Source organism: Meles meles, chromosome 8, assembly GCF_922984935.1.
Source record: "Meles meles chromosome 8, mMelMel3.1 paternal haplotype, whole genome shotgun sequence".
In the NCBI taxonomy this organism is placed as follows: Eukaryota; Metazoa; Chordata; class Mammalia; order Carnivora; family Mustelidae; genus Meles; species Meles meles.
The window spans coordinates 22,091,760-22,111,294 of NC_060073.1; the positions used below are offsets into that span (position 1 = coordinate 22,091,760).

The 19,535-nt window shown below is 41.3% G+C and overlaps 1 protein-coding gene across 1 annotated transcript in view; it reads right to left on the reverse strand.

The window, feature by feature from the left end:
* Positions 1-19,535, reverse strand: part of HSD17B12 (hydroxysteroid 17-beta dehydrogenase 12) — a 156,636-nt gene that overhangs the window by 9,387 nt on the left and 127,714 nt on the right. The window contains exons 7-9 of the mRNA XM_046016737.1: positions 15,714-15,748; positions 8,132-8,213; positions 6,034-6,099 (exon numbers count right to left, since the gene is read on the reverse strand). Coding sequence (XP_045872693.1) covers positions 6,034-6,099; positions 8,132-8,213; positions 15,714-15,748 — 183 coding nt within the window. The remainder of the gene's footprint in view (positions 1-6,033; positions 6,100-8,131; positions 8,214-15,713; positions 15,749-19,535) is intronic.

Here is a 19,535-nt window from a genome sequence, read left to right on the forward strand (position 1 = left end):
GCATCAAAAACCTCTTCCTAAGGCAGGTTGGTGAGGAATCATCACAGGATGCTAAACCTAAGGAACACTAAACTGACAGGGAGGCAGGATATCTGCCTGGTCTTAAAGTGCCTTCCCACTGACTGCTTAGCAGTGCAAGGGGAAGACAGTAACTCTACAGCAGAGAAACTGGGGAGCACCTTGAGCGAAACAACCAAATCAACATCAGCAACCAAGGGCAGTGGGCTATCGTGTGTCTCCGGATACGATGCCCTGAGAAAGATATAAAACCACGCATGCCATTTTGGCCAGGAAAGCATAACGTGATGTTAACTATGAGGAAGCATCAGATAAACCCCAAATAAGCGGTGTTCAATCAAAAGGAGCAGGACACGTACTCTGCTCTTTAAAAATGTCAATGTCATAAAAACAATAACAAGCTGTGGATTTATTCCAGATTAAAGTAAACTAAAGGGACGGGACAGCTATGGAGTACCCGATCCTAGGCTGAATTCTTAACTGGAGGATAAAAAATACCATAAGGAATATTATGGAGTCAAAAACTAGAACACAGATGGTAAATTAGATAAAAATATGATGTCAATGTTAACTCTGAAGTTGATAAGTGTGTTGTGGTTATATAAGAGAATATCCTTATTCTTTGGCAGTGCACACTGAAGTATTTAGAGGTAAAGAACCATGATGTATGCAATTTACCTTTCAGTAATAAAGCAAATGGAGTAAGTTACGTAACATTAAGTGAATCTGGGTAGAGGGGTCTAGAATGTTCTTTGTATTATTCTTATTCTTACAGCTTTTCTGTAGATTTGAAATTACTTCCAAATAAGACATTTTTAAAAAACAAGGCAGCTTCAGCGGGGAGCCTGCTTCCCCTTCTCTCTCTGCTTGCCTCTCTCCCTACTTGTGATCTCTCTCTGTCAAATAAATAAATAAAATTTTTTAAAAACAAAACAAAAAACCAAGGCAGCTTGTGAAGGTTTCACAGAGTAAGAGTTCAAGAAGTATGATTCAGGAAGTTGGCTTAGTCTTAGCTCCTTCTTATACTTTTTCAACTATATTCATGGCTAGTTGGTACCTGGCATACAGAAGGAGCCTGGACGGGGGCCACCCACTAGCCAGTTGGTTCACTTATGATTTTGCCCTTTGAATATGTTAAGCATAATTCTGACTAGGCTTTAATTATAAGGCAGTAAAGAGAAGAAAGAGTCCTCACCAACATACCAAAAGCACACTTTTGATAAGGCTTACTCAAGAAAGAACTTCTTACTCTCAATTCAAACCCAATGGACAGAATTTATCAGGTCCAAAATTCACCTTTTTTTTCATTGCTGTCATTTGCATTTCCACACAACGCTTATTTCATGGCAAATCTGAATCCATGAAGGAAATTTTAAATATCCTCACAAAATTATAGGAAAGAAGTTGAGGGAAAGATGGAAAGGGAAAAGCAAAGGAAAAATATTAAGAAAAATTAATATAAAACAACCTAAATTCAAAAAAAAAATACTCTCTTTCTCTCCCCAAAGAGCAATCTGATATACATTCACATGGAGGGAGACCGAAAAATGATAGCTTTCCTTCCAAGGATTAGAAGAAACTGAAATGTGGTAACACAGTGTTAGCCTGGAAGTCCTCTAGAAACAGAGGTTAAAAATTCAAGACCGGAGGCCTATGGGAACAGGAGAAGCAGCTCAAAGGGCCTTTAAAATGAATGTCTGTGTACTGCAAAGCAGGGCCATGCACAACCAGAGTCTTCTCTGATACCAAGCTATAGGCAGGTCCCTAGTGTGCCCCAAATTACATGTGCCACTAGCAACCACAGACACAAACAAGATTAAAAAAAAAAAAATCCAGATCTCAAGGATATAATGAAGTGGGGGAAGGCAGGGGAGCCAGAGAGTATCAGGCCGAGGTCCGTAAGCAGAAAGAGGAGAGAAGGAAAGACATATCATATAGCTGAGATTCGGTTTCCCAGGGCAGGTAAAGTGTGGTCTGAGCCTTGAAAGACGGACAGGGGTCATCGGCTCTGGCGTGAATGGGATGGGGAGACGAGGAGTGGGGAGAAGAGGAGAAAGGTGTGCCAGTCGAGGAGCCAGTCTGCCGAGAGCGGAGTATGTGTTGGACACCACAGGCCCACTCTGGCTGGACGCAGGGAGGGATGATGAAAGAGAGGCGATGGCCTTGTGGAGTCAGAATTCAATCTCAAACCCCGCAGGCAGCCGCTGGAGGACTATGCAGGAAAGCAACATTACCTGACTTGGATTCTAGCAAGACCTTCTGGGATACAGTATGTGGGGTGGAGTGGAAAAAAAAAAATTGCCAGTAAATAACTTCAGGTCCAAAAAACAGGCAGACATAAACCACCACCAAAGAAAGACCAATAATTTTTAACTCTAAGCTTTATTTGGACCAGCTATTTCTGTCCCTTTGGTCAGAACTAGTATGACATTCTATTCTACTTCAGCATTCTGGTACGTTCACACAGAAACGACAGCTGTACTTTCCTTCACAAACATGTGAGCTTTTATTTCTTTTTTGCCAAATTCACGCTACATTTAAACCTCAAATGAATGCATGCTGAAGGAAGACAATGATCAATGAAATTACATAATTGAGAATTCATTACTGGGGAAAAACAAGTTTATCAAAGTTACACATTTCAAAAAACAAACTGTTACTGTTTTTGGAGTAGCTTCTAATCACGCCAGGCTAATAGGCAGAGAATATGGAGAAAAGATCTTTGAGGGAAATAAGCTGTGGGAATGAGGGAGGAGACGGTCTCATCTATTCAGAGAATTTCAGAGAAATTCAGAAATTTCAGAGAGTGTACTACTCCCTTTTGTCATTCAGCCACTGGCAGCTTCTGGCCATGCTGCCTGAAGGTCACCCGCTGACAGATCGGTGAGATCCTACTGAGTCTCAGCAGGTGTTTAAAAATTATGAAATTAATAACTTGATTACAACAGATTCCTCAGAATGAGGAAATGGTACGACACTGTGTGGCACGTGACACCCTACATTCCACGTGTGCTTTACCAGCTCCTTGTCACCGAAATACACCATGTTCCACATGGCAGACTTCAGCTACTAGCACTGAAATGACAGGGTCAGGGGAAGAAGGGGGAGTGTGGTAGTTCAGTGTAAAATTCAGGATTCTTGAATGTCTTTCTCCCCCGACATACGCTGTGTATTAATGGGAGGCTGCAAATCAGAAGAACATCAAAAGACTATGATATTTAAGGACCGCAGGGGCGAGAACTCAGGAAGCAGACTCTAGGTGGCCCTGGAAGATGAGGACACACTGACCTTACTCTTCCCTTCCCTACCCCGCCATCTCACTGTGGATGACTTAGCTGTGGTCTCCGCCCATAAGATATAATGGCTTGGAAGCTAGATCCAGACAACACTTCGGGCCACCTTGACCATCCAAAGATACAAGGGAGGAAATGGAACTGAGTCCGTAACTGCCCGAGCACAGATGGCTGCAATGTGTTCAACGCTGCCCTAAAGGCCTCAAGTTAGGAGCCCAGTGATTAAAAACAAAGGCTTTGTTGCCAAATGGCCTTGGATTTGAGGCCTGGTTCAACATGGACAAGTGGCTTAACCTCTCTAACCCCGATTTCCATAAATTTATAAAGATGATAATCGCACCACCTTATGAAGTCATTATGAGATAAAAATGAAATAAATGGATACATATAAAGTACTTAGCACTGTGCGTGGAAAGTAACCTTTCAAACATTAGCTATTACGATGACTGATCATCTGGGGCTTCAGGGCACAAAAATCGAAATACGAGGCTCGCAATAATGAGAGCCATGATGAACAATGGGGTGTGTGGAGAAGTGGGGGCAGGTCGTGGGTGGGAGTAGGAAGGGGATGTGCATTGCAACTTCTCCTAAGATACTATTAAAAATGTGCCTAAGCAGGGAAACGCCGTGAGCCATTATTTCTTTGTGTTGAACAGGAGAGCTGCTTTGAGACAGATAGTCATAAAACCCCCTACATTTGCTCCCTCTCATATTTGGTATTATACTTTCACAGCATTGTGTCTGTTAGCTACATAATAAAAGACAAGGTCTCTACAAAGATTAAGTCAAAATGGATCAAAGGCCTAAATGTAAAAGCTAAAACCATAAAACTCCTGAAAGAAAATGGAGAGAGCTTCACAACATTCGATTAGGCATTGATTTGCTGCATAGGACACCAAAAGCACAGGCGACGAAAGGAAAAATAGATAAACTGACTACATTCAAATTAGAAACTTCTGTGCATCCAAGGGCACAATCCACAGAATGAAAAGGCAACCCACAGAGCAAGAGAAAATATTTGCAAATCATATATCTGATAAAGGGTTAATATCCAGAATATATAAAGAACTCCCACAATTCAACAATAAAGAGCTAAGGACCCAAGTAAAAAAGGGCAGCAGATCACATTTCTCCAAAGAAGATACAAAATGACCAATAACCAGCTGAAAGGGCACTGAAGAGGTGTTTAGCATCACAAATGAGGGAGACGCAAATCAAAACCACAATGACAGGCCACCTCCTACCCATTAGGGCAGCTATTATTTAAAAACAAAAACACAACAAAATAATAGGTATTGGTAAGGATATGGAAAAGTTGGAATCCTGATATGTTGTGGGAATACAAAATAGGTAAGCTTCTAAAGAAAAAGTAAGGCAGTTCAAAGAAAAGATACACATACACACAAACACACACACACACACACACACACACACACACACACACACACACACAGAGACATACACACACGTAAATAATTGCCACCTGATCCAGCAACTCCACTTCTGGGCACTTGTCCAAAAGAACTGAAAGCAGTCTCAAAAAGATAGGTATACACCTCATGTTCATAGCAACACAGCAGCCAAAAGGTGAAAGCAACCCAATGTCCAACAGCAGATGAATGAAGAAACACAATGTGGCGTATATATACGAGGGAATTCCATTCAGCCTTCAAGCAAAAGGGAAGTGCGACACAGCCAACAACATGGGCGAACCTTGAAGATGTTACACGAAGTGCAATGAGCAGCCACAAGAGACCAAGACTGGGGATTCCACCCACGTGAGGTCCCTCGAGTAGTCAGGTTCAGAGCCACAGAAAGTAGAATGGAGGGGCACCTGAGTGGCTCAGTGGGTTAAGCCTCTGCCTTCAGCTCAGGTCATGATCTCAGGGTCCTGGGATCGAGCCCCACATTGGGCTCTGTTCAGCGGGGAGCCTGCTTCCTCCTCTCTCTCTGCCTGCCTCTCTGCTTACTCCTGATCTCCCTCTGTCAAATAAATAAATCGTAAAAAAAAAAAAAAAAAAAAAAAAAAAAAAAAACTTGATGCGCAAAAATAAAGATCTTAAAAAAAAAAAAAAAAGAAAGTAGAATGGAGCGTGTCCAGGGCTGGGAGAGGGGGAAGTGAGGAGTTACTTTAATAGACACAGTGTTTCAGTTTGGGCAGATGAGAAAGTTCTGGAGATGGATGGTGCTGATGGTAGCGCAACAGTGTGAATATACTTAATGCCACTGAACTCAATGTTGAAAAGTGATTTAAGTGGTGTTTTCTGTTAGGTATTTTTACCACAATTAAAAAAAAAAAAAAATGAAAACTCGCTACCACCCCAGAGTCATAGCCTTGCTCTGGAAAGAGAGGGCTTTACGCAGCTCTCCGCCTGCCCCTGTGATGCTTACCCTGCGGCTTTGGGAATGGAGTCACAGCACACCTTTCACACCTGGCAGCTAAGAGATACTGACAGTCCCAATTTTCTCAAAATAAAGCTGTTAAGAAATAAAACCATGCACTTAGTCCTACTTTAAGTATCCCTACTTCAGAATTCTAGGGGATAATTTTTTAAATCTAGACTTAAGTGCATAAAAGAAAAAGAAATCATGTCTTTAATGGTGTGCTAACGTCACACTCACTTCTTTAGGAATGTGATTTTCTTTCGTTGCCAAGACGGCAACAGTTGCTGTGGAAACCACACAAAAACAGGGATCGGCAACTGAGACCAACCCCACTCACCTGCACAAAGATGCCCTTGCTCTTATATTCCTCATGGAGGCACTGAGAGAAGAAATCCACAAAAGCCTGGGATGGGGTGGGAGTGAGAAGGAAACACACACATTACATCAATCGGCCTGATCAGTAGTCATGGCAACACAAATAACAAACTAACCATTTAACACTGAGTTCCTAATCATTCTTCTTATTTCAAATGCAGAAGAGACCTTAAAAAAAAAAACAAACAAAACCCTCAAAACCTCAAGTTGTTTTTATCTGCCACTAAATTAAGTATTCTCTTACCAAATATAATCTTGACTTAACCAGCAAAGGGTCTTATCTCTCCTTTTTTTTCAGAAAATTACTTTCCAGGAAGAAATGTTTTATTATATAACAAAGGCTCCGGTTCCTCCTCCCCACTTGCCATTCAAACAGAAACACAATATGAATTCTGTTCAACTCTCCTCTATAGGGATTTTGTTGTCAGTAAAGAAAAGAGCAAGCATCCTCTTGCTCCTTGGGGATGGAAAGATCCAAGAAGTGTAGGGATGAATGTGACAGCCCATCTTCTTCTGATAGTATACTTTTAAATCTATTTGTAAAATATAATGTCCCATTTTTCAAATATGGACTCCACCTCAGGCTTAAAATACTGTATCAATAATGACTCTGCTGGGGTCCCAATTAATCATAGTCTTCTGCCCACAGAGCAGAACACGGTGAGAAGCTTGGGTCTAAAAATCACTTCAAGAAACATGGTGTTCATCTTAAACCCACCTTCTGTATATTTCAGAGATACAGAAAACAAGAAGATGGCAGGAGGGGGCGTGGTGCCTTGCTTTTTCAAAACAGTAGTCACTGTTCACGTTTTTCCAGTGGATATGGAGCCAAGTGAAAAAGAAGGCAAACATCTTGCTCTTTTCTTTCTCTGACATATCGCAAGTTCTTACAATACTTTGCTCATTTTCCCCTAAAAGCTTGTTTAATTTCAGCATCTCAATGGTCACTTTCATTTCAGAGATGTGTCCTATGCCTCAGCAACGGGTAAGAAGACACCGTGGACCTGCAGGCAACCGGAAATGGATTCTAAATAATTTTTCCTCCTAGTAATGTGAAGAGGTGAATGGTGATATTGCATAGAATTATGACATCTTACAGAGAGTTCTAGAAAATCCTTGTCTCACTCCAGAAGTGACATAAATATCTATGAATTCTGAATAATGTAAAATACTCACACTCTGACCCGGGCTGTCTTGTACCTACTATGTGTATTTATCCCCTGACTGGTGGCAAATTCTTCCACTTAGCTCTGCAGAGTTGAAACTTTTGCTGGATGATGAAGCTGACTCATTCATGAGCCAAATCCGCCATCATTGACATGTTCTGATCAACAGAGCTGACTGGCCTAGGCCAGCTCTCCACGGAAAGCACAAAATCAGGCATACCTTGTTTCCTTGTATTTCGCCTTACTGCACATCACACAGACTGTGTTCTTTACAAAGTGGAAGGTTTGTGGCAACCCTGCGTCAGGCAAGTCTATTGACACCGTTTTTCCAACAGAAATGCTCACTTCTTGTCTCTGCGTCATGTTTTGGCAATTCTCGTAATATTTTAAGTTTTTTGTTATTATTATATTTGTTATGGTGATCTGTGTTCGGTGATTACCACATGTTGAAGGCTCAGAGGACAGCATATTTTAGCAATAAAGTATTTTTTAATTAAAATAGGTACATTGCTTTTCGAGACATAATGCTATTGCACACTTAATAGATTACAGTGTAGTGTAAACATAACTTTTTTTTTTACACAGATCCTAGTGTAACCGTAACTTTTTTATACCCTGGAAAACAAAACCACTCATTGGCCTTGCTTTATTGTGATAGTCACGCTATTGTGAGGGTCTGGGACCAAGCCTATGGTAACTCCGAGGTACACCTGTATCAGTTTTAAAACCAGCTGACTGCCAGGAGAATAAAGCATCTGTGAATCTGAGCTCTTAGTGCCTCATTCCTTTCCTTCCCAGTCCATTTGAAAACAGCCAAGAAGAGAACTCCAAGAAGCCTCTATGGTTATTTCTTGTCATTCTTAGCCTGACATGACTGACTAAAAAATTGTTCACCTTGGTTGCAGAGTAGATGGCCAACAGTGGAACTGGGGCTATACCACTGGCAGAGGAGAGGTTGAGAATTGCCCCTTTAGATCTGAAAAGGAAAATGCACAAGTAAACCGAATGAAATCATAGACACAATGGCTTGTAAATTACAGTTCGTGACATAGAATTATTTTAAACAGAATATAGCTGTTTTTCTAACAGACATCTCCCCTTGCCTTTCATAGCACATGATATCCTTGGTCAGTGAATGAGGCATAACTCAATCAACTAAAAATAGCTCTTGTCTGTGATTAGCTCATTTCTGCTTTAATAATCCAGGGCATGACCAGATCGGAGCAACAATCTCCTCCAATTCTCTCCTGTCAGAGGTTTTCTCTGGCCACATCACCAAGAATCCTTGCTCTTAGAAACACTCTCATGATCCTGGCCTGCCAGCACATACTACCTTGCTGTAGTATTTAATCATTGCATATGTATAAATGTTTTTCTCCCTCAACAAAACCCTAAGTTTCTACACATCATAGCCCTTACCTTACACTTTCCCTCCAACACCCCTGTACAGTCCTGAGCATGTAACAGGTGCTTAATAAAACCTCCCAGTGATAAGTGAATGGTTATGTTCTGCCCTGCTTCTTCCTCTAGGCTGTAGCTACTCGGTTACAAAACAAAGAGTTGACTATAAAATTATGCAACTCTATAGGAGATCAAACCATATTCTTTGCCCAACGGCAAAGCTCAATTTCTACTGTAACTTCTAGAGACTACTGAAAGGTCCAAGTCAGAAAGTTACCAGGAATTACTAATTTTACTAATAAATAAACAATAATTGGAGGAAAGCAATGCTGTAAATACACCAGTTGCCAGCAAGTACATCCAGTTTGGGTAAAGTTTAGAATTAGGGTTTTAGGAATTTTCAACAGAATTAAGAGCCACTCTTCCCCCAACAAATCCATTCTTCTCAGGGTAGTGGGTGGGGTGTCAGTGCCCTTCATCTACTTCAAGCAAACCCTACCCATCTCCTGTCCTCCAGGTGAGGCTCCTTTCCTTCTGCTCAGCTTCCCCTTGTTCTTCCGAATTTACCTCCCCCAATACCTATTTTTTTTCAGTACTTTTTAAAAAAGGACTATATTTTATGCAAAATAATAAAAGAAACATGATTAAATGGAATCTACGTTATTTTAGACATAAATCTGAAAAGAAATACCCCAAAGGTCACCGAGTCCATCTGCCAGCCCCTAGGCGAGATGCCACGTCAACCATCAAACGAAGTCTGGACTCTTAGCTTACTGTGTCCCTGGAAACAAGTTGTTGTCTTGTGTTTTTATTTTTGAACCCAAGTCTTTAGTAATACACATGTTCCCAAACAGTGAAATCCACTCATATTTTGGTCACTGAAATCAAATGCCAAATTTAAAAGTATTATATTGAGGTTTTAAAGAAAGCTGGAAATATTTAGTCTATGCACTGATATATGATTCTTGCATGTTTTGCTTGTATCTCAGAGACAAAAAGAGCCTTTTTTTTTTTTTAAGATTTTACTTATTTATTTGACAGAGAGAGATCACAAGCAGGCAGAGGTAGGCAGAGAGAAAGGGGGAAGCAGGCTCCCTGCTGAGCAGAGACCCCCCCAATGTGGGGCTTGATCCCAGGACTCTGAGATCATGACCTGAGCTGAAGGCAGAGGTTTAACCAACTGAGCCACCCAGGCGCCCCAAAAGCCTTTTGTTTTTAAATACTGGAAGGGAGTAAGAGTGCCTATCAGGAGTTAGAACCCAATCACTCTAAGGCAAAAACTAGTAATTAGGAATAAGTATTTAAGATTTTGATTTTGTCTATTTGTGAGAAACTCCTCTGATCAAAGTGGACTAAAAGGCAACTTTTGTTACTGGAGACCTTTAAGAGAGTACTAATTAACGATGTTTAAAATATCCCTATCTTCTTAGGGTGTTGAAAATGTTCTCAAGTTAGATTGTGGGGATGGTTGCACAGCTCTGTGAACACGCTAGAAACCACCAAATTGTACACTTTAATGGATGGATTGTATGGTATGTGAAATATATCTCAACAAACCTGTAAAAGACAGAGAGAGAAGTGTATTTATGATCTATTACAAGGTGTCACTTTTAAGCTCAGAGCAGACCTCAATCACAGGAAAGAGGAGAGAGCTATGGTATCTTCCGCAACACAGAATGCTTTCTGAGAAGTAACCTCAAATCCTGACAAGCTGTACCCCTGTCTGAGCCTTAAGCACTCCTGTGGCTTTAGGTTAGCATTTTATTTTAACCTCTTCTGGTGTAACCAGGAATTGCCATGGCCTCAATTGTTTGGAGCAAATGAAGAAAAAAAGCTAGTTTAGAGGAGTTGTAGATGATCGTGCTTCATGGAAGCTGGAGCATAGCGCTGCTGGTTTTGTCAGCTGGATCATGTGCTCCGCTATACTCAGATTGGCAGGCGGTTACATGTGCCCTTGGACAAAAATCTTAACATTTTTAATTTCATTCCTCACACATGAAATGCAATTACAAGTCTTCCAAAATTAAAGTTTAACGTTATCAAGGGCATTTATTCCTGGTCTCCAGGATCATGACCTGAGCCGAAGGCAGTTGCTTAACCAACTGAGCCACCCAGGTGTCCCTGAAATGCATTTTAAAAATGAAATCCTGATCTTACCAAAACAAAACACACTCTTTAAACTTCACTCACCAAAGCAATGATTTCAATACAGAAAAAATTTATTTAGAGACAATAAAAACTTCTTTCCCATTTTCAAAAATAAAGACCAATAATCAAATACATCACAATTATGCACGTACGCTCCTTTAATTGTTTACCCCTTGACGCAACTAAGATCTTCGTTTCTCAAATACTCTACCCCAGTTAAAATGTCTGGGAGCTAAGAGTTGGTTGTTAGTGAAAAGTCAGAATTTGAGAGGACGTTATTCAAACAAAGTATCTGCAGTCTAGGCTACATTAAACAGACTCAAGACCAATGAAGTCTAAAGCAAGAACGCACTAGACCTGAGGAAATAAAAGGAGAGCATTTACAATTGTATCATAATGACAGCAAAGAAACACCCCTTCCGTGAAAACTCTGTGCCAACAAGCAGCTCACGAATTTGTCTAGCAAAAACCTTCCTCCCACACCCACACACACAACAGCACAGAATGCTCTTTCTCTCCAAGGATAATAATATTCAACTTAGTTTTGTGTGAATCATAAACAACACGCTGGTAGAGCTCTTAATCCTTGTACTGTATACAGTATCTATTCTCCACGCAGGGATGGGGTGAACATTTGGGACTGCGAGGCACAAAGGACTCGTCTTTAAAATCAACTACTTTGTCTGGCTCTAATCCTCCATCCCTCCATCTAAGCAGAATTAGTGACGTCAAACCAGTTTCCATGGCAGAGCCAGACTCACGACAGCTCTGTTATATCAAGCGGGAGGACAAAATGGGCTGCGCTTAATTGCACACGAAAACAAACAGAAAACCGAACCTTAGTTAATCTCTCATTTTCTGGGGACTTGGGGAACAATTCTAAGATCGGAAGGTACATTAACAATATGTGCCCAAGTTCCATAATGAAGACTCGTGTTGCTCTTACTTCGGCACACTTCCCAGCCTGTTATGACAAATATCCAAATAAACAAGTCAAGTCATATTTTCTGTGATAGAACATTCTTAATTCATCACACCGCTTCCTTGCTAACAGCCACACGATGGTGTCTCAGTGGTACAAATTACCGAGGATCTACCAGAACTAAAATACTGCAAAAACAAAGCAGAAGACACCATTGCTGATAAGAAAGCGCCTTTTCGTAGAAACATATTCTTTTCAATTATTAGCCCTTTTACAAGCCAAACGTCAAACTCATCCAACCCTATAAAATTCAGTATCTCGTATTTATAGCTTCGTATAGCTCTGCTCTCTGGTAGCATTCCCGCAGACCTGTGGAAAGAAACCCTATCCTAACGCTCCCCTTAATTGTCACCCAGGGAAAAAAATTGTCAGGTCTTTATTTTCCCATAAATGCCCCCACTATTCTGTCAGACTGCTGCAGTATCCTTGTCCACAGCTCTGTAAAAATACTATTGTCATAGAGGAAGTGATAGGTCTCCTTTGAATAAGTCACTGATCTCCACCTTCCTCGGAAACGTCCGAGCTGCCCCGTGATGCTGGGGAAGGAGACGGGGAGATTTAAGTGCTCCCAGGGAGGGCTGGAACACAGGGTCAACTCTGATGCGGGCAGCTAACTGTATACAGAGTTTGATGGCAGATAAGGAAGATTGTGCAGAAAAGACTCCATGATGATGCTTCCTATTTCCATTTCTTATCAAGGAGCCCATAAGGGAACTCCTGGAGGGTCATTATTTTTTTATTTTATTTTTTTTAAAGCTTAAATATAACATTGAAATTGGTACGGACAATTCTCCAGCACACTCTCCAGAAGACTGAGAAATGTATCGAAACACAGTTCTATGTCAGAAAAGAATCCTGGAACAGAGGGGTCAGACATATAATTAGAACTGGCAATCCAAATACATTATACGAATCATGCTTTGCTGAAGCAAGTTTGCAAACATTTCCCACATGAAAGAGGACTGCTTGCCCTAAAACACCGTACATGTCATAATTCCACCTTAAGCAATACAGTATGAAAGGGGCTATTTTTAGCTTTTCCATGGTTGTTATGGCAACCACCTCCTGGCTCCAGCTGTACACAATGTTTATAATTCCAGAGAAGTGGAAAGAGCAAGTTTCCTCTATAATGTAATTATGCACTTTCTACTTCTGTGGTAATAATACCTTAGTTTAATTATAGGTACTTGTTTAGTGAGAGTTGGCTTTAGGCTATCCTTCTAGAGGGTTTGGAAAATCTCATACATCAAAGGTAGAATCAGTGAAAGGGGAAAAGCAGCAACGACAACAACAAAGGGTCTTTAGAAAGGACTCTGCTTTCCTCAATGGAAATTCGACTCCTATGGAAACCAACCATAGGAAACATGCCATTTAAGGACAGCCTATAATAAAATCACTTATATGTACAAAGAAGAAGGCTTCCAGATGATCGGTTACCTTGGAGTTTTTCCTCTCCTCTTGTGCACACAGCTAACACTTCTGGCCTCCTGGGCAGTGAGTGGTAGCCTGCGACTGCGTTCTAGACAATGAACTGTGGGCAGAAGTGATGTACACCCCTTCCAGGCCTGGTCCAATGAAACCTCCCATAAAATCATCCTATTCACTCTTCCCTCACCTGCTAGCTGGATGCAGAAAATGCACGGAGAGCTGCTAGGGCCAAGGGAAGAACAGCCCCTACATGGAAGGAGTCTGAGATCCCTGAATGACTGGGTAGAGCACAGCCCCAACCACTGATCCACACTGGTCGTGTATCAGGAGGAAAAAAGTCAGCCTTTAGAGTGGTAAGCCACGGAGATCTTGGGATGATCTCTTACAGCAGTTAGCTTACCTTAACTAAGAGAACCACTAACTCTTAATTCGAGTGGACTTCCTCTGACCAAAAGTACTGATGGAGCCACGATCACCCTCATGGTGTCAGCTTCAGTCCATAGCCTATGATGGCTTTCCACCAGATCATTTCTTAACTTTAGTTTAAAATCAACTTGATTTCCTAAAGGCAAAGATCGGGTTCATCTTCTGTATACTCCACGATAAACTCTACTCAATGAGTGCCTGCTGAATGAATGGATCCTCTTCTTTGCATTGTTTTTACCTAATGCTCTAGCTATAACTGCAGTCAAGGCTGCCAGGTCTCTAAACATAGGAGTGAAGTTCCTGGAACTCTGTGTCTGTATCATTTACTAACTAATCATGAAGCTTCATAGCGCTCAATTTCTTTGGGACTCACTTTCTATTAAATAAGGGTGGGACTGGTTTCAACTAATTAAAGTACTAGAATTCCATGACTATTTAAATCCATTATGATCTGCAAGATTACTTCACAACAATCATCTCTTTTTGATATGGTTTTCACCAACACACTTAAAAAATCCCTTTTCCAATGCTTCTGTGGTTTTTAAGTATTTCATTTTTAATGGATGGACTTACTGTCCTGAATTAATACCGAGTCACTGGCAGATAGCGAAACTGGATTAAGATGATGGCCATAGGGTCCCCTGGGTGGCTCAGTGGGTTAAAGCCTCTGCCTTCGGCTCAGGTCATGATCCCAGGGTCCTGGGATCGAGCCCCACGTCCGGCTCTCTGCTCCGCAGGGAGCCTGCTTCCTCCTCTCTCTCTGCCTGCCTCTCTGCCTAGTTGTGATTTCTGTCAAATAAAAAAAAAAAAAAGATGATGGCCATAACTTCATCCCTCCAGGGTTCTACCATGTCAGCCCCAATTCTCTGCAATCTCCTAGGGTTCTGTCTGGTTAGACCACTGTCTGTTCACTTCCATATCTGACCATCAGGGGCACACTCTCACTGTCGACCAACACGAAGCAGTCTGAGTGTTTAGAGGGAAATTTTACTACAGGAATTGAAATATACCAAACTTCGTATAAAATGGAATCACAAACAAAAATTGCAAAGAAGCAGTTTTTCCACCAGTCTCTGTAGATGCCAAACAAAATGGATTCCTAACCTCGCTTCCTCCTCTGTACAATGGTGGGAGGCTATCGAAGTTAAATGAGTTAACACACATCAAGTCCTCAGTACAACATTTGGGACGTAACAGGTTCTCAACAAACATTAGCTGTCAACCCCGCCTGTAGCTGGTCACAGAGGTTTCTTCAAAGTAGGGTCTTTGGGCTCTGCCCTTTCCGAAGCTGTGATGCTTTTGGATCTCTTCCAAACTCAAAGCTGTTTTACAGAGGAAGGATGACTGTGAAGCCCTAAATTTAGCAAACGATCAAGCTAGCTTAAGATGCAAGCCCAGATCTTTTCAACAGGTTTCTTTTGAAAGCCTAGGCATCATTCAGGCTTTTCCAAGGGAGAAACAGAGCTTAATCACAATTTTACACTTTGTGCTATTTCAAGAAGAAACTCTACGACACATTTCTCAATGAAAATGAAGACATCTAGCATATTCTAGGGGAACCCCACTCAAACCAGAACATAAAGGGGGCTCCATGGTGTGGGTTTCTGTTCCAAAGGTAGGTTTGACATCTTATAACCATTTTATAACATGCCTAAGTTCCTCATATATCTGTTCACCCCTTAAAAACTAAACAACCAGAAGAAGGGGTCTGTGAAACTCCACTGATTTTAGTTCTGAGCGCATATAGCTTTAAGAAGGCATTCCCGGGAATACCCCAGGAACTCTGTCCGCCCCCTCAGAATACCAGGCAATTGAGTTGGTGATGGTGACTCAGGCAGACTTTTTAATCCTGATCTAAAGGAACCACCACAACCCTGGAGAGGGAAATAAAAAGGGAATCGAGTGGAAAAGGCCTCCGCCACCAGATGACTCATGCTCTACCGTGTGACTCGCCAGGCACATTACTCTGTTGCTAAGACATGGAGGATAGGTTCATTAGTCACTCTACTGAATTTTGCAAAGAAAGGATTCTCCCTATAAATAATCATGAGCTCTGTCTCTCTAGTGTTTGTGCGTGTGCTCGTGACTCACCTTTCCACCATACCGGGCAGCACCAATCGTGTCATCTGCAAAAGAGAAAACAAAACATTCATGATGGCTGAGGTTGCGAGCATCAGATAAACAGTGGAGAGAAGCCATTCTCAAACCAGAAGGGAATCACGAAACCACTCACCACTCTACAGACAGCAGTTTATTTGATATACTCTATATAATTTGGCTGTATCAAGAGTGCATAAAAAGGAATCAGATGAAGTCACTGGAGATAACACTGGGAATACTTTCAGTAAACTTGGATAAACTTGGCCTTGCCTGAAACCTAATACTGGCACAGAGATCTTCAAATAATTAAGGACTTAACAGTGAGCTCTAGTCTTCCAAAATGTACTCCTGGAAAGGGATATATGTTATCAAAGGGAATATCTGCGAACCAAGATCACTTAAGAGTCCTAATCTTAAGTGCTCAAACAATCTTTTCCTATCAAAAAGGCCTTTAGAAGAATGCCCCAAAGTGACAGGTTGGCAAATGGAAAGTGTATCCTGACATTCATTCCCCTTGTTGGTCTAGCTAGCTGTGAGTAAAACACATCCTTCAAGAAAGTTAAGGTGATCTCTCGAAACCAACAACAAAGAAAAATGATACCTGCATTTTCAAAGGGCCTTGGAATTGTTGATTAAATACATATAATGCAGGGCACCGGGGTGGCTCTGTCGGTTAAGCACCTGCCTTCAGCTCAGGTCATGATCCCGGGATCCTGGGATTAAACCCCACATTGGGCTCCCTACTCAATGGGGAGTCTGCTTGTCTCTCTCCTTCTGATCCCCTGTTCCTGCTCTCTCTCACTATCTCAAATAAATAAATAAAATCTTTAAAAAATGCATATAATATGATGAGAGGCTACTCCTAAATTCTGTTCAAGAACGGTTAAGACACCCACTGACTTAGTCAGGGCCATGTCTTAGTTAAGTACTGAGGTTAGAACACGAATTCTTGATTTGCAGGTATCATCAATTTTCTAAGAAGCAAATGCTGCTTTGTCACAGAAAAGTTGGCAACGCATGCCAAACATAGGAATTTTAAGTGTTTTTTCTTGAATACTATGTCTTAATGAAAACAGTGCTCTGATGAGAAAATAATATTTTTTCCTAGAAATATTTTGAAGAAAGAAAATGTATTCAGCTTTACAAGGTAAAATCTGCTATGCAGTGCTCCCAACCCAGATGTCAAGCCGGGAGCTGTTGCATATACTTTTCCAGGAAAAACAAGTTCAAACTGACACTGCGGCATGAAAGACAGACTGACACACTGCCAACTTCGAAACAGACAAAGAAGTGTCTTCAAAGCCTGGGGGAATCGTGTTGATAGAAGTTTCTGGATTTGGCCGAATCTTCTGGCCCAGATTAAAAAAAAAAAAGTATCAAGAGAAAGAGTTTGGCCTAAAGCATTCCATATCTCCCTCCTTCTTACATACAAGTCTATGTTTTTCATATTAAAGTCGTCTTCACAGAACAACGGGCACGTGCGCTCTATGTTCTATAGCTTGAGATATGATCGGAAGTTACACATGCAAGTTCTTGGTCATGGCCTGAAAGGAGAGAAAAACACGTGTCCTCCTCCTGACACATTCCTCCACCTAATGGCTGGATAGATGTGGTGGAAGGAGCTAAAACAACCCACCTGAGCCGCAAGCTGAGAGCCGTGTGATAATAGGGGCAGAGCAATGAGGTAAAGAGGCAGGATCCCTAATGACTGGGGAACTACTATGTTAAACCTTGATTTCCTACCCAGCTTTTTATATGGGAGAAAAATACTATTTTATTTAAGCCACTGCTAGGCCTCTATTACAGCAGCCAAACCACTACTCTAACTAATAAAATTGACCATTTGTGTTGACGAAAACCAAGCGATGGTAACATTTTAAGACTTAAAGATCAAATAACTCCCAAAGCAAACTTAATAAGAGATTATGCTGATAACCAAAATGGCCTCAGTATTTTATAATTTTTTACAACATGCTCCTGTTTCTTCTCTTTTCTAGGTCTGCTGACCCAATTCAAGATATGCTCATGGGGCCTCAAATCCAACTGCATGGAGCCAAGACCGAGAAAAAGCTGATTTCAGGGCTGAACCTTTCAACACTGTAGTTACCGCCTCCTTTTTCAGATGGAGCAACTCTTCAAACTTGCCCACACATTTCCTAAGATGTGCCTTTTTATGGGAACACACTGCAACTGCTCAATATACAGCCACGGAATGTTCAGGCAAGTGTGGGACATAGGTCCAAGTTCAAATCCCAGCTGTTCCACTTACTAGCAGTGTGATCTCAAGTTACCTCCATGTCTGCAGAGTATTATGGATTATAAAAAGGAGGCATCTACGTTATAGATTATTCTATTCTGAATATCAAACGAGGTAATGTTTGTAATGGACTCAGCACAGAGCTGGTCACACAGCAAGCCTCTGAAGAGGAATTAGTGTCCCTTATTGCCAGGAGGCACTATTCTTTCAGGCACCCTGTAGGTCTCCTTTAACCATGTCGTGTCCGACACAGTTTAGAGTCAAAAATAATGACAAAGTTTGAGGTCATCAAGTTCAAGTGACAACAAGTTTCTGGATAGTTCCATCAATATTGAAAAATACCTGAGTTGGGATGTTCTTAGGGTAATGGAATTGTTCTAAGAAAGGAGACTAAGCTTATTTATTTATTTATTTATTTATTTATTATTTATGTATATGACAGAGATCAGAAGTAGGCAGAGGCAGGCAGAGAGGTGGGGGGGAAGCAGGCTCCCTGCCAAGCAGAGAGCCTGATGTGGGGCTCAATCCCAGGACCCTGGGATCATGACCTGAGCAGAAGGCAGAGGATTTAACCCACTGAGCCACCCAGGCACCCCTGAACTGTTCTAAAATTGGATTTGGTGACAACTGCACAACTCTGAATTTATTTACCTTTTAATTATACACTTAAAGTGGATGAATTTTAGGGGCACCTGGGTGCCCCTCTCTGCAGAGAGCCTGCTTCCTCCTCTCTCTCTCTCTGCCTGCCTCTTTGACTACTTGTAATCTCTGTCTGTCAAATAAATAAATAAAATCTTAAAAAAAAATCTTAATCATATGAATGAGTTAAAGAGCTCGAATCACAAAATACAGCGGATGTTACTTTATAAAACCCAGGAGAAAAACAGAGCTCTCAAAATGTTCTATGCATATCAACTATAGCCCGAGAAACGTGAAATAATACAGAGACATCCTTCAGTTTTGTCGAGGCCACGTTATGTACTCGAACCTGGGCTGGCTGATAGGTGCTTACTACCTAGCCAGAGAACACATGTACATATAAACCATTACAAGACATACCGTGAGTGGTACAACAGAGGTGAGAACAGAGGGCCCTAACGCTTTGGAGAAAAACGCGTTATGTCTGCGGAATCAGGTCTAGAGCTTCACAGATTATATTTCAGTTAAGTTCTGAAAGAATAAATAGGAATTCATCAGGCGGAAAAAATATTCTAGTAGAAGGAATAGAATACAAAAAGGCAAACAGCTGCAAGAAACTACAATGTATGCCATAGAAATGATGCACTGAGAAAACCTTTTGCTGAACGGAGCTTCTAAAGAAATTCACGAGCATCCTGTTATATATATGTCACACAATCTGCGTATCATACCACATCATGGACAGCTTCCCATGCTAGCGCAAACAGACGTACTTCAGGCATATTAACCATTGTAGGGTATTTTATTGTAAGAATAGATTACATGCATCCCTAGCAAAATCTGAAAACATTTTTTATTCAGCACATTTCCTCAGCTAATGTAGGAGGTCCCCAAGCGCTCCATGGAGAGAAGCGAGC